The 14,566-nt window shown below is 37.0% G+C and overlaps 1 protein-coding gene across 2 annotated transcripts; it reads right to left on the bottom strand.

Moving 5' to 3' along the window:
- Positions 1 to 325: 325 nt before the first annotated feature.
- Positions 326 to 14,262, bottom strand: dnajc5aa (DnaJ (Hsp40) homolog, subfamily C, member 5aa). Of its 2 annotated transcripts, none has more exons than XM_067413860.1 (5): positions 14,119 to 14,262; positions 5,694 to 5,825; positions 4,204 to 4,417; positions 3,593 to 3,764; positions 326 to 3,472 (listed from the first exon to the last, which is right to left on the bottom strand). In XM_067413860.1, exons 2-5 carry the CDS (start codon positions 5,801 to 5,803, stop codon positions 3,360 to 3,362), a joined length of 609 nt encoding a protein of 202 aa, XP_067269961.1. In that variant the 5' UTR covers positions 5,804 to 5,825; positions 14,119 to 14,262; the 3' UTR covers positions 326 to 3,359. The 2 variants fall into 2 exon arrangements, with proteins under 2 accessions (XP_067269961.1, XP_067269963.1); XM_067413862.1 differs by having other exon boundaries at positions 3,578 to 3,764.
- Positions 14,263 to 14,566: the final 304 nt, after the last annotated feature.

The raw sequence follows: 14,566 nt of genomic DNA on the forward strand, positions 1-14,566 counted from the left end.
TTATAAATATTAAACTGGTCGTAAATACTTAATTCATAAAAGTAACAATGAACCCAATGATTAAGTAAGATTTACATGATTTATATTTATAACGTTAATTTAAAAACAAAGTTTGTTCAGTATTATTTTCTTTCTTTCTATTTATTCAGTCTTTTTATTACAACCTACATAAAGAGGACGGGGTTATTCTCACACTTAAGTCGACATCATCCATCATATTCTAGTAATTTTTTTCTTTTAAATTTTCATTTTTCTAGTATGTTTTACTCTAAAGTAACTCAAGTAATTTTATTTTAATTTTAAGAACACTACTCTTAGCCACATCAAATGTTCATAAACATTTATTTTACACCAGCAAATAAATGTTATTTTTAGTCATACAATAACCATGCTACAACATAAAGGTCTAGTATTATTATTTTTAATAATTCAGTGTATGTACAAGAGACCTTCACTATAGAACTATGAGTAGCATAGTTTTAGAGTCAATTTCATTTAACATACCATTTGAAACAAGGACAATTCATTATAAACATGACAAAATAAGATCATAAATAAAAATAAAAAAATGCATAAAATTACCATTTCACTATAATTACACTAAACATTTTCTCGTCTTTCTGAAGACATAATATGCAACAATTTCTTGACAGTTTTACTCTAGTATGTTTTATTTTTTTTCTCCTTTTAGCACGGTTCATTCAACTTAAAATTCAACATTTTAATGAATAAGCCATACCATTTATACAAGTGTAGTTCTGATACAGATAAATGCACAGGAAAAAAAGACCACAGAGGCTAACATCCATTAAAAACCACCTAGAGCATTGGAACGAGGGAATGAGAAACAGAGTAAGAGAGAGATGAGAAAGAGAGCAGATTTGCAAAGACAGCGTTGTACTCAAAAACTAAACGTAAACAATTCAATGTAAAATCATTGGCCTTTGAAGAGTAACTAGAAATGTGGATCAACATGGCTGGTGACATTTGTATTAGGCTCAAGTTAGAGAAGGAAAAATGAGAACAGACAGATGATAAACACAATTCAGACCTGCCCATGAAAGCGGGCTTTTGTTTGAGTAAAAAAAAGAAGTTAATATGGCATTGATGGTGAACTTAGTGTTTGTAAATGCAGGTTTGGTGTAAGGAGGTTATTAAAGCACTTTTTACAGAGTAAACGTAACCAAGAGGAACACAATGAAGGTTCAAGATCTTATCACATAACTAGGCTATATGACACAAAAACTGTTTAGTTTAATCTTTTGAGGAATAATGCCACATCTCTGTGACTACTCAGGGGGAAATATATCAAATAAATGCTAATGTGCTAAAGTATCAAACCTTAGCAGCTCATCTAAACACGACTTTTGCCCAGATTTTTGCACTGATTTACATGCTGGACATGTTGACGCTAGCTGCTGAAAGTCAGAGCCAGTCTGCAGATTTGAGTCGATGGATTTCACAGAAAATCGTATAGCATTAGATGGTCACAGACTCTGATTTTATAGCTTCAAATTTTGATATAAAACATGTTTGATATTTTGAGCCAATTTTAAAGCACTTATTGTTTTCATTTGTCATGGGGAAAAAACGAGAGAAAAAAACAAGTCTTGCATTTGCTTCATTGTGAACTTTGCCATTAGAAAGTGGAAGAATTTGCCATGTCCAGAAAAAAACCTGATGGATTTTGCACAAAGAAAAAAAGCCTGTTTTTAAGACAATTAAGATTTTATGTATCATTTTCATGACAATCGAGTATATTTCTCTTTATCCTTATTACTGCAGAAAAAAATCCCATGGTTATTACATTAATTATAAAAAAGTTAAATATTTATTCTTTTACTACCTTTAATTACTTATGCTAAATTTAATTAAAATGTCAAAAAAAATGATTGTTCTAAATCTGGATACATTAGAAAAATGTCCAAAAAGCAGGCTTTATATTATTTATGTAAAATATAACTTATATCCAGAATGTATCCAGAAGTGTTGAAAAGAGCTTTAACACTTCAATAAATAATCTGAGAAACAAAGATTAAATGGCTACCGCTCAGGCATTAATGACTGCAAAAAACAAGCATTTCTCTCACAATATACAGTATATCTTGGCATAGGGAGTCTCAATTGACCACAAGAGGCCAGTCCCACAGACACAAAGAATAGTTATCAACTATATGCGCCAACAACTAAAATATAAAAATGCCCAAAATATACATATATTGTACATACACGTGATGTGTGTAGATTGTATATCTATAAAAACAAAATGTCATCTGTTTTAGTTTCCACCTTACGTACACACTCAAGATATGACACTACAGGAGTTTATGTCCGTTTGCACTCGCGATTCCCTTGTGACGAGAGAAAAGAGACACAACTGGGCCAAACTGAGCTTAACAGTAAGACCAAAGCGGAGTTCCCACATCAATGAACAACCTACAAACTACACAGAGATGACAGTTAAATCCATTCCACATATAGCGAAGAGTCCTAATTTTGGCTCAGCTTGTTGCAAATAGTCCACGGAACAACACAGAAACACAAACACCCAGATGTAAGTGAGCAAAATACTAAGAGGGAGTGGCATGTTATCAATTGCATCGTTTGTATCTCTATCTCTCTCTCAAAAAAGTAAAGCTGTAATGAAACAAAGCGAAGCAATCCAAAGAACCCAATTAACGTAGAATGTGGCTAATTTTTTTCATAGTAGATACAATGGCCTACAGGGACACTAAAGATTCAAACTCGGGGTAAACCAGGAGGATTGGAGAGGTATGCGAAGAGAATATTTAAGATTTTAAGAGTGAAATATATTCCTGCTGTTTCTCAGTGCAGCCGCACTAATCTTCGAACACCTATGGCAAGTTCACGGAGTCAACTTTAAACCACACTCAAGTACTTATAAATGGGAACAAACATTTCATGTCAATAAATATACCAAAAACTGCGAAAAATTCATTTGAACAAAGTCAAGGAACAGTGCATGCCACAGGACGACGAGCAATTCTGGCTGGAGGAGCGAGGGAACAAGTGGAAGGCAAGATCGGAGGTCAAAGGCAACAAAGAGATCAGGGTAAACGACAGGATCTTTTTTTCTTTTTTTCTTAAGCTCGCTTTTTAAGTTACGGTACGGTGAGGCGGATGCGTGCCACTCTGGTGTGGGTGATGGAAGTGGTGCGTGAATAAGGGACAGGATACGCAAAAGAATTCAGCTCCATAGCTGGCTTTCCTCCCTCTCAAAAACAGGCTTTTTTAGTTGTAGTTGAAGGATTCTTCCCATTCATTTTTTTCCCCTCGGCTAAATGGCACAGAGTGGCGAGAGACAAGCCACGGGGGTGGAGGTGATGAAGGTGAGGCTTTTAGTTGAAGCCGGTGTCAGTGTGGTAAGTAGTATGGTAACCGTCGGACGTTAGCTGGGTGGTTTCTGTGGCAGACGAGGGCTGCATCACAATCGGCTCACCTCCACCTGCCTCTGTGGAAAGATTTCAATAGGGGAAAAAATTGTTTCAACGCAAAGAGTTTTGAGGACAACAGGAATAGCTATTTACATGCTGCATGTTGTGGGCATATAACACACATGAAGATATCAAACCTCTCTCATCGGACTGCAGTTGGGCCTCTAAGTCCTCAGGGGAGACGTAGAATTCCTGCTCCTGTCCTTCAGGTGGCCGTGGTTTACACTTCCCACAGCAGCAGTTACAACAACAGCACAGGCAACAGCAGAAGTAGCAGCCTGTAGCAAGGCCGCAGAAGATAAACAGAGCCTGCAGGGGGAGACAGAGAGCAGCACAACCACAGAGTGAATTACACTACCGTTCAAAGATTTTTTTCTTTTCTGAAAGAATTTGATACTTTTATTTAGCAAGGATGCATTAAATTGATCAAAAGCGTCATTAAAGACATTTATAATATTACAAACAATTTCTATTTTAAATAAATACTGTTCTTTTGAACTTTTTATTCATCAAAGAATGCTGACAAAATACACTTCATTATCAAAAGGAATACATTACTTTTGAAAATAGCTACAGCTATTTTAAATTATGATAGTGTTTTTACAATATTTTACTGTATTGTTTATCAAATTAATTCACCCTTAAAAAAAATCTAACTGACCCTAAGTTTTTGAACAGTTGTGTATATCTGTTCCTTTACTGCACTAATGATTTTGTCATTATATGATTTTTTTAGTATACATCTTACCTTGGCCCACCAGCTGGACAGAACGAAGTAAGTGTTGACATTTTCTTCTCCAAACTGTTCAGCCACATAAAGTCCCAGAGAGCCATACTTATCGTAGATGTTTCTCTTTGTTGGGTCGTTAAGAATGGCATGGGCATTGTTTATCTCTTTAAACTTATCAGATGCCTCAGGATTATCAGGATTCTTGTCAGGGTGATATTTCAACGCCAGTTTTCTTTAAAAGATTAAAAAAAAGAGACACAAACTATATCAAATGCATTCAGATTTTGGTATTTGGACATAATGGAACAATGGGTTACACACACTGATTTATATAGAGATTGTTGTTGCAGAGGTTGTTACACTTTATTTTAAAGGGTTAGTTCACTCAAAAAAAAATATTTTTGAGTGAACTAACCCTCATGTCGTTCGACACCCATAAGACCTCTGTTCATCTTCGGAACACAAATGAAGATATTTTTGTTGTAATCCGATGGCTCAGAAAGGCTTTCATTGACACCCATTTCCTCTCTCAAGACCCATAAAAAGCACTAAAGACAATCATTTTATGAAGCGACAAGAATATTTTATATTTTTTTAGCGCAAAAAAAACGACTAAATAACGACTTATTTAGTGATGGGCCGATTTCAAAACAAAGCTTTGAACCATTATGAATCAGTGAATCGATTCATGATTTCAGCAGTTTGGCGGTTTGACACGCGATCCGAATCATGAATCGATATGATGATTCATTAAGCTCCGATGATTCAGGAAGCTTTGTTTTGAAATTGGCCATCACTATATAAATTGTTATTTAGGTTTTTTTGCACACAAAAACTAATTCTCGATGCTTCATAAAATGATTGTAGAATCACTGTAGTGAGATGGGCAGTTCCACATTGTACTTAGACTAAAAATGAAAGTGTTTTTATATCACACTTGGACTCCTCTCAAACAGACTGGAGTGTTTTTATTTGTATCAATAGTTAGATATTGATGCAGTCCAAAATACTTGTCACTGTCACAAAAAAAAAAATTGAAATTTGAAAAATGATATACATGAGAACAACTTTATCCCTTATTAGTAAAGCAATGCTTACTCTGTAACATTATTTTAAATGATATGTCACTTTATCATTCAATTTAATTAGTAAATATTTAACTTTTCAATATACTGAAGTTTATCATCCTTATTGTCTGTTATAAATTGGTATTTAGAATCATAATTGATGCACAATACAGTGATAGCAACTAATCTCACACTGTGATATCTCTTTTAAAAACACTTCATGAGATCATTACTTTCGTATAGTTCTAGAGTAGGCTAAAACTGTGGATGGGAAACGGTCCCTGAATGCACTTAGTTTTATTGAGCTGCAGTTCCACATTGCTGTGTGCTGCATTTATCCAATACACATCTGATTTAAACCACGGCCAGTAAAAGTGAAATGAAGCAGAACAGAAGGCTGTACAGGGATGCTGGGGAAGGGCCGGAGCTTTATAAACTCACCTGTATGACTTCTTGATGTCATCCACAGTGGCCACTTTTTCAACACCCAGAACATGATAGAGTGATTCTCCAGAAGTAGAGAGAGTACGTTGCCTCTGCTGCTCAGCCATGGCGAATCAGGTCCTCAACAATCTGAACACACACAAACACACTTAATATTTTAATATTACAAACTCTTCAGCAAGATTTTTTAAGAAAAATAAAAAGCAGAAGTATTTAAGTATTTAATTTAAACCACAGGAACTTTTTAATGCATCCAAGGACACTGACCTAATTCCAAATGACCTTCATCATAACTATCATTACCATAAAGAAAACAAAGTGATTGATCCTCATGATTTGGTTAGGTCATCTTTTCTTTGACTCTAACTGAAATCAGATGGCATGGCATATGTACAAAACCCTCCCCGCACTGCATAAGGTCCCTTGTTCCAAGTATTAGAGAGCAGTTCTGCTTTACATAAGATGGTGTTGTCAGATCACATTAGTTGTATTAGATTAGGCTGCTTCACCCATAAACACGTACTCTTCTACACAGATATCACCCATCACGTCAGAAAACACTTAATCTGGTAAATCACAGTGGCAATTAAAGGGTTAGTTCACCCAAAAATGATAATTGGCCAATACTGAGCTGGCGTTCTGACATAAAACCCGGAAGCGCTGTTAACTATGGTAAATGGTAAATGGACTGCATTTATATAGCGCTTTTAACAGACACTATGGCCATCCAAAGCGCTTAACATTTTGCCTCGCATTCACCCATTCATACACCGACGGCGATGTCAGCCATGTAAGGCGCCATCCAGCTCGTCGGGAGCAGCTGGGGTTAGGTGTCTTGCTCATGGACACTTCGACACTTGGTCAGGTGGAACCGGGGATCGAACCACCAACCTTCCGGTTTGTAGACAATCTACATGAACCACTGAGCCACTGCTGCCCTAACTATGTGAACAGCACAGGAGACGTGCATGAAAGAGAAGAAATTGTTAAATAAAGTCGTTATTTATGGATTATTTTAATGATGTCTTTACTACCTTTCTGGTCCTTGAAAGTGGTAATAACGTTGCAGTTTATCGGGGTCAGAAAGCTCTCAGATTTCATCAAAAATATCTTAATTTGTGTTCTGAAGATGAACGAGGGTCTTAAGGGTTTGAAAACACATGAGGGTGGGTGAGTAATTAATGACTTAAAGGGGGGGTGAAATGCTGTTTCATGCATACTGAGCTTTTTACACTGTTAAAGACATGGATTCCCATCCTAAACATAGACAAAGTTTCAAAAACTAATGTTGGACGTTTGATAGTCCTTCCGGTTTCTCACAAGTTTCGGCGAGTTTTTTTCGAGTATGGGTCGACTTGACGTTAATAGAACGGAAGGTCCTTGTATGGGCCGTACAGGCTCTTCTCCCGGTAGGGTGCGCGCGCGCGTGACTAGAGCGAGAGAGGAAATGCACGCCCGTAAACACTCTCTCAGCTGCAGATCCAGTCGTCCGTGAACACTTATGTCGGTTATAGTCCGCGCCGCGCTCCACTTTATTCCTATGGGTGACGTCGAGCGACTTCAACGCTTCAGCACTGCATTCCGGGAAGGCAGCGCTGCATTTGAACCAATTTGAACACAGAAATGACGGGAAGCTTCATAACACAGCTTCAGTCGCGTCTCAAAGTGGATCTCCATGGTCATTGCTGTCACAGGACTTTACCAAATCATACCAAAGAAGTGTGTTTTTGACGGAGCGGTCCCAGCGATAAAGGTTCGGTCCTGCTTTGGAAGCAGCCGGTGAGTAAAACTGCTTCAAATGTCTATACTGTTGGCTCGTCGCATGAGTAAACATCAGTAAACGACACGATCGCGTGCTTCGTCATTCAAATGCGCTAACGTTACTTCATTACTGTTCTATGTATAACGTTACACTAGTCTGACGTGCAAAACCGTTTTGCTTGCTATTGCTAAGGTCTAACGTTAGTCGCATACAATAGCCCATAAACCGAATCATGTCCTCATAAACTGTGAGTAAAAACACACAAATGTTGACAGGCCACTAAATACAGTACATACCACAGAGACAGACGTCCTGCTGCTGCTGTATCTCCTGTTCAATTTATTCCTGCCTCAGATTTGATTCTGGATCATATATCTATTAGCTGAGATCGATAGCCATGGGTTTCTCCACGCTTGAGGACGTCACCGCTTTGTGCGCACTCGTCATTCTTTAGCTCCGCCCACACGATACGCCTCCAGGCGCTCGTTTTTTTCCGGAAAGACTGGGTACAGCCTATATTTCTTTTATAAATATAATAAAACTAAAAGACTTTTCGGAGATATGATGGATGCAATACTACTCTATAGGTACTCAAGATTGACATGAGATTGACTGAAACTGAGTGTTTCACCCCCCCTTTAATTAATTTTGGGGTGAACTATCCCTTTAAGATAATTTTAACATATCTTAAATATGAATATATTTAATATGTAACACATACAATATAAAAATATTTTTGTAAATGAATGATTAGATAGAAAATGTATGATACATAAATATATATATATATATAAATAAAAAAAGAATAACAAAATTATATATGTATACATATACACATATATTTTGCAATTAAACATTTTGACGACCCCCTTGACCAGCAAGATATTTGCTGCCAAGAACAATTTATGCAAAAAATCCAAATGAATTTTAGCTTATTCAAGTCGGCCTTTTATGTTCTTCTAGATGTCCTAACATTGGTTTTCTTTTACTCTCAGCATTTAAATGTTTTCCCCTCCTTTCATCGGGTCATCTTGAATGTCTTTGGCAGTAAATTGAGGGTTTTTCTCAGTTACTTTGTACAAACATTTTGTGCTTGTCTTAAAAATCCTCAAAGGATCTTTAATACAACACATTTAAACTTAAAAGGGTGCCAGCTGTGTCTCTAGGAACTTTTAGTGTTTTGGTAAAAAAACACACAAAAAAAAATCTGTTCTCTATAACTTTTGAGCTCCTTTGACTTGGCCATATTTTCTAAACCTTAGTACTAGTACATGTTTGTGTAACAGCACAAGCTAATTCAGTTTTGTCATAGAGTTTAATTGCGTTTTAATATAAATTTGCACCAGACCATACAAATATGGCACAGACTTAAAAACAGCAGTATTAAACGGAGGTTGAATAGTTATGACAAAAACATTACAGAAAAATCCTAAAACTCTAAAACATTACATTATACACTGCCTAACCAAAAAAAGTTTCTGTTTGGATTTAAATAAGGCAAATACTTAAGAGTTTATGACTGGACCACTATTGCAGGGATTATTAGGTTTCAAGAATGTTATATGTTTGGCAACAATTCTATTAACCCTAATTGGAGTGTGTAGCTTTTCATTTTCTAAACAACCACGTAGGAAGACACATCATGGCCATATTCCAGGAAAGCAATGTCGAGATTCATTGGGCTCAAACAGCGACTATTTATTTTTGACCAGGCAGTCTCTCTTGACATCACTTTTAACTTTCATTAAACCTTTATAATGCCTTTTGTTTTATCGGTATTTTAAGAAAAGCTTACATGTAAACTGGCATAATATCAATTTGCTGGAACACTTAAACTAATAACGGAAATGGACTTCTGATGTCAAAAAGTTGGAATACTCTCAAACTTTTCTTTCAAGCAGACATGTAAACCTAAGGCTGAATTGTATATTATATATATATATATATATATATATATATATATATATATATATATATATATATATATATATATATATATATATATATATATATATATATATATATATATTATATTCCAAGGATGTGGAACATTAATTGCAAGTGGCAAGTTTTTCCCATCCCCAAGTTTTGTTGTTTAGATAATACCACTCAACAAACACCTCACTCAGATTTCTGCTTTCATTTTATCCACCATTTAGAAACCCTTGGAATTGCTAAATATGGACTGATTATTAAAATGCCTTTAAAACCTCAGAGGACACACAAAAAAAAACACATTTTCAGATGAACAGCCGGCAGAGAGAACATTTCCGATATTCTCAAGATCATAGTTTGAGGTTCCAACACTAAAACCACTCAAGATAATTAGTAGTTTAAATGGATTTCAAATCAATACTTCAACTTAGAGAAAGAAACAGAGCAGCTGGATCTTTTAAAGACGGCAAACAGGTTTTAACGGGGGCCAAGCAACAAAACACTGCTTGTTTTTGTCTGAATTTGTATGCTGCTTCTGTCTATCAGTCATAGCATGATGTTCAGGCTATTGACACAAGAACAGATAACAAAATGAAGATGTTTCTAATGACCACTTGCTCAATTGTACACAATTACAGTGATCTTGAACTAATTCTGACCTTTCCTACTGTAATGTTGACATAACTAGACCTCTCTACTAGCGATCAGAGAAGTATTACTCATGATTCACTAGCTGACTCACACTTTTCCTGTCAGCTGATTCTCTCGTGTTGGTCCCGAGAAAGAGAAATCGATACCACAGGATATCACAGGGATCAGTTTCCAGCAGATGTCATATTCACAATCCAGCAGGGTGATGACAGATTTTCACAAGTGTTGCATTGTGAATCAGTCAAATCCATACAGTCATGTGTAGACTTATGGTGAACTAAAACACATGAAATACAAAGACTGACATGGTTTCATATAAGTTGTCTACATGTGTTTGATTGTCTCATCATGTCTGGAGGTCTGGGTTGTGTCCAACTAATCTTGTGCACACTGAGTTTTCCTCAGCTGACAGTAGTATCTCGGATGGTTTACTCAGCACTGCCAGACCTCAATAACTGAGACAAGCATTCCAGGCTCTCAAATGAAGAAGACTCCTCATTAGAAGAAATGTGGGCACAAAGATTAGTTAGAAATCAAAGAGAAAAGACTACAAAGATTTGTGATGAATACCATACAGCTCTAGAAAAAATTAAGAGATCACTTAACATTGAATTCTCAATTTTAAGTGATCTCTTAATTTTTTCCAGAGCTGTATATCCTGCTTTACATTTCGCACAGCAGTATGCAAATTAGGTATCTTATATTCATACAATGTTTATTGTAGGTTCTCTTTCAAACAGATGTTAATGAAATGCAGCTATATATTATAAAGTTATGATTAAAAAATACATAGTGACAAACAAAAGTTATGTGTCTTGCGTCATCATGAGGACTCAACAGTCACTAGCCTAGAAATTTAGACGCACCCTAGTGGCAGCAAATCTAATTTGCCGCGAGTGTAGTCTAGCAACTCTCAATAGACTTCTGAGTTGTAAACACCAAACTCTGGTCAGGCCAATCACATCGTGTATAGAGTCGGTGGGCGGGGCTTAACATAATGACAGCCGAGTTGCGCTTGCGTGCTACGAGTAAACACAGACGCTGGAGAACAGCGGCCTTTCGAATCGGCTTTGGCCGCAACTCTGGAAGACTTGGAGTTAAGCTTTCTTTGAGAAAAGAACAAAGAACGGCAGTGAAGTCATTCTTAAAAAGTAAAAGATGTGTTTGGAGTTTTGCCGACCGGATACTGTGGAAGTTTATTCTATCAACTAGCTCCGCTTCACATTGCTCTGATTGGTTGTAGTGCTATCCAATTGCGTGCAGAAGGAGTTTGAAAGACAACTGTTTATCCCGCTCCTCGGATTGAGCCCAATCTTAAAGGGATAGTTCACTTTGAAATTAAATTTTGATATGTTTTAGCTTACCTCATGGGCATCCGAGATGTAGGAGTATTTGTTTCCCCAGTAGTTTTAATTTTGATCATTTTAGGTCAAACCGTTCTTATCTGTGCCTCACATAATGCAGGTCTATGGTCACCACCTCAAAGAGCATACACAGAGAAGTCCAAATTAAACAATCCCCCATCGTAAGTACACATTGATGGCCTAAGACACGAAACGAGCGGTTTGTGTGACAAAGAGAACAGTATTTATATCGTTTTTACCTCTTGTACACCACTACATCCGACTGATTCGAGGGCACGTGTGCATGTTTCCTGTGGTGTACAAGAGGTAAAAACGATATAAATACTGTTCGTTTTCTCACACAAACCGCTCGTTTCGTTTCTTAGGCCATCAGTGTGTACTTACGATAGGGGATTGTTTAATTTGGACTTCTCTGTGTATGCTCTTTGAGGTGGTGACCATAGATCTGCATTATGTGAGGCACAGACAAGAACGGTTTGACCTAAAATGATCAAAATTGAAACTACTGGAGAAACAAATACTCCTTCATCTCGGATGCCCATGAGGTAAGCTAAAACATATCAAAATTTAATTTCAAAGTGAACTATCCCTTTAATGTGGGTCTGGCTTGTCAGGCTAAACAGACATGGGGTATGGGTAGAATTTCATTAGTGGTTCTCAAATGTGCAGTTTGATTCATTAAAAGAACCGATTTAAGAGAGTAAATCGAGTTTTGAGTTGGTTATATATCGGGTATAGCGCTACTAGTGCAGTGCAATTCTCGAACAGAAGTCTCTCATGAACAGAAAACATTATGAATCCATTGAAGCTGCTAGTAAATGGACTTACTTTTTTAGCAATCATGTCAGACATCAAATTAAAGTTGCATGAAAGCAAAAGTGACATTTTTTTGCAATCACATCTCTTCTCTGATGATGTGTTTACTGGTGCGAGGGCAGGACAACCTGTCACTCAAGCCCTGTTTACAGCTAGTATTAAGATTCGGAACACAAGTGGACGACACTAAAAACAGGTGTAAACAGGGTCAAAACATTTTGAGCTTGTCCATTTTCTACCACTTTCTGAGGTAGATGAAAAAGTTTTCGACCAGATTGCTTTTGTAGACACAAAAGAACGCCTACTGACTAAACACGCAAACTTTATGGGAAGCGTGCTAGGCGGATGGGATTTAAAGTCGGTTGGGACAAAATTTTGGTTTTAAGACAAAAAACGTACCAAGCACAATGGTTCCTCACCATTCCTGATTTCTAATACGCACTCACCGTGTCCGGCATGGTTTTGCGGCTATCAAAGAAGAAACGAAAGCTGATGCTCTTTGTATGTTTTCAAGTCTCCCACAGGCGTGTTCATATGTAAATTGCACACGCTTACTTTGTCCATTAGGATGTGTCCACCGAAGCGTTTTTAGCCAGTTGAAAACGCTTGGCTCTCTGCTGAAAACACCTTGCTATGAGAACTTGAGAGGCAGCGTTTTTTTAAGTTAAGATTTTTTGCAAAGACACTTTTCTTGCTATAATACGGAAAATTTGTGCAACAGTGTCATTTCACAGATAGTTTATGTATTGATGCTATAAATAAAAAATGTTGAAACAACAAAGTATTTGCTCTGGCTCCATTTTAAATTATGTTCCATTATTATGCTTTTGTGTCTTCTCTTTTGACGTTGTAGAACGTGGCAGTTGGTCGGTGTTGTATTTGCCCCAACCCTCCTCCACTGTGATTGGACGGCTAGGTTAAAAGTAACAGTGATGAGCTGCAATTTTTGGGCATCACATCAATAGCAAACCACAACAAGTCCATCAAATCCCAATGGATAAAATCAAGTATTGCACTACATTTTTAAGAAGCCACTTCACTCTGCTATACTGTACAATATGGAAGTAAATAGTGACTTCTGTTTCATGCTGACTTTATCAGAAAGCCGGATCTGTGCACTTTAGGCTCATTAAACTTATATCTAAATCTTATATTTCGCATACTTTTTAAAAGGAATTAAAAGTTATTTCTGGTTTAATTATAGGCTGTTCTGTTGAAATCTGAAATGATTTCATAATTTGGCAGTGGCATATATTAAATGCAATACGAACTGCGAATTTCTTTTTTGTACCCCAAATATATATATATATATATATTTTTTTTTTTTTTACCTCAGAAGTAATGTTAGCTACTAAAATAAAATAAACGTTAAAAGCAACCGGAATCAAAATCCCAAACGCAGGACGATTCGCATCCCTACCGTAACTGCGCTATTCGGTCTGCGTGAAAGAAATGTCGCACTACTCTCCGCGTCATGAAATCTCTATTCAAATAGATGTCAACAAGAGAATATACACATATGACTCATTCATTCAAAATATAAAGCTGAGGATGGGCAATTTGCTAATGTTAATCTAACGCTATAAGCAACAAACGGCGAGACAATTTTTATACTCTACAAAATGCGGATTGCGATTTATGTGTTAACGATTAATGAAATAAAATATTTAAACAAACAGAAAGGATTTCCAGTTAATCTCTGACTTGCTACGCTTCACCAGAAAGGGCCCCGGTGATTTGGTTTGATTTGCGCTCCAGCATCCATATTATCTGGCCTGTTAGCTCGCGCTCCCGTTAGAACACATAAGACCAATTCACCCAAGCCCACTGATAAATCAAGCTTGCAGGCAAAATGTGTTTTTTCTCAAGGTGTAATGAGGCTTGTAACGCTTACCGCTTCGTCGGCCCCGGCGTCGTGGTTTAATTTCAGTGCGTTAAAGAAACCGATGTTAAATATGTGGTTGCATCCCCGGGAACCGCGCGATCACGTAAGTGTACCAGATGCAGCAGATCTCGCTCGGCTCCGCCCATCCGTGACATCATCACAACGACGTGCGCATGGTGCGCATCACCCCCTGTATTATAAGACCGTTTCACTAGATGAAAAGATATGACTCAAAAGTCAAAACAAGTAACCCTGATATTACCTAATGTCATGTGTGTTTAAGTATAAATACAGGCAACTCATTTTTGGTACTCTTTAATGATCCTTTATGTTTCATACTTGTGATTTTCATGAATAACGCAGTTTATTTGTCCTCTGTCGCCACCTTATGGTGAAAGAGAGAACTTGCATCGAATCATTAGTAGGCCTAGACAAGTGCTCATTGATCACTTATCAG

The sequence above is a fragment of the Pseudorasbora parva genome, chromosome 13, assembly GCF_024679245.1.
Source record: "Pseudorasbora parva isolate DD20220531a chromosome 13, ASM2467924v1, whole genome shotgun sequence".
In the NCBI taxonomy this organism is placed as follows: Eukaryota; Metazoa; Chordata; class Actinopteri; order Cypriniformes; family Gobionidae; genus Pseudorasbora; species Pseudorasbora parva.

Excerpts from the sequence above, each read along its gene's own strand:
- dnajc5aa (XM_067413860.1), bottom strand. The coding sequence starts at position 5,803 with ATGGCTGAGCAGCAGAGGCAACGTACTCTCTCTACTTCTGGAGAATCA. Across the intron at positions 3,765-4,203 it reads TGTCCAGCTGGTGGGCCAAG|GCTCTGTTTATCTTCTGCGG; the intron begins GTAAGATGTATA and ends CTCCCCCTGCAG. Across the intron at positions 3,473-3,592 it reads ACTGCAGTCCGATGAGAGAG|AGGCAGGTGGAGGTGAGCCG; the intron begins GTTTGATATCTT and ends ATCTTTCCACAG.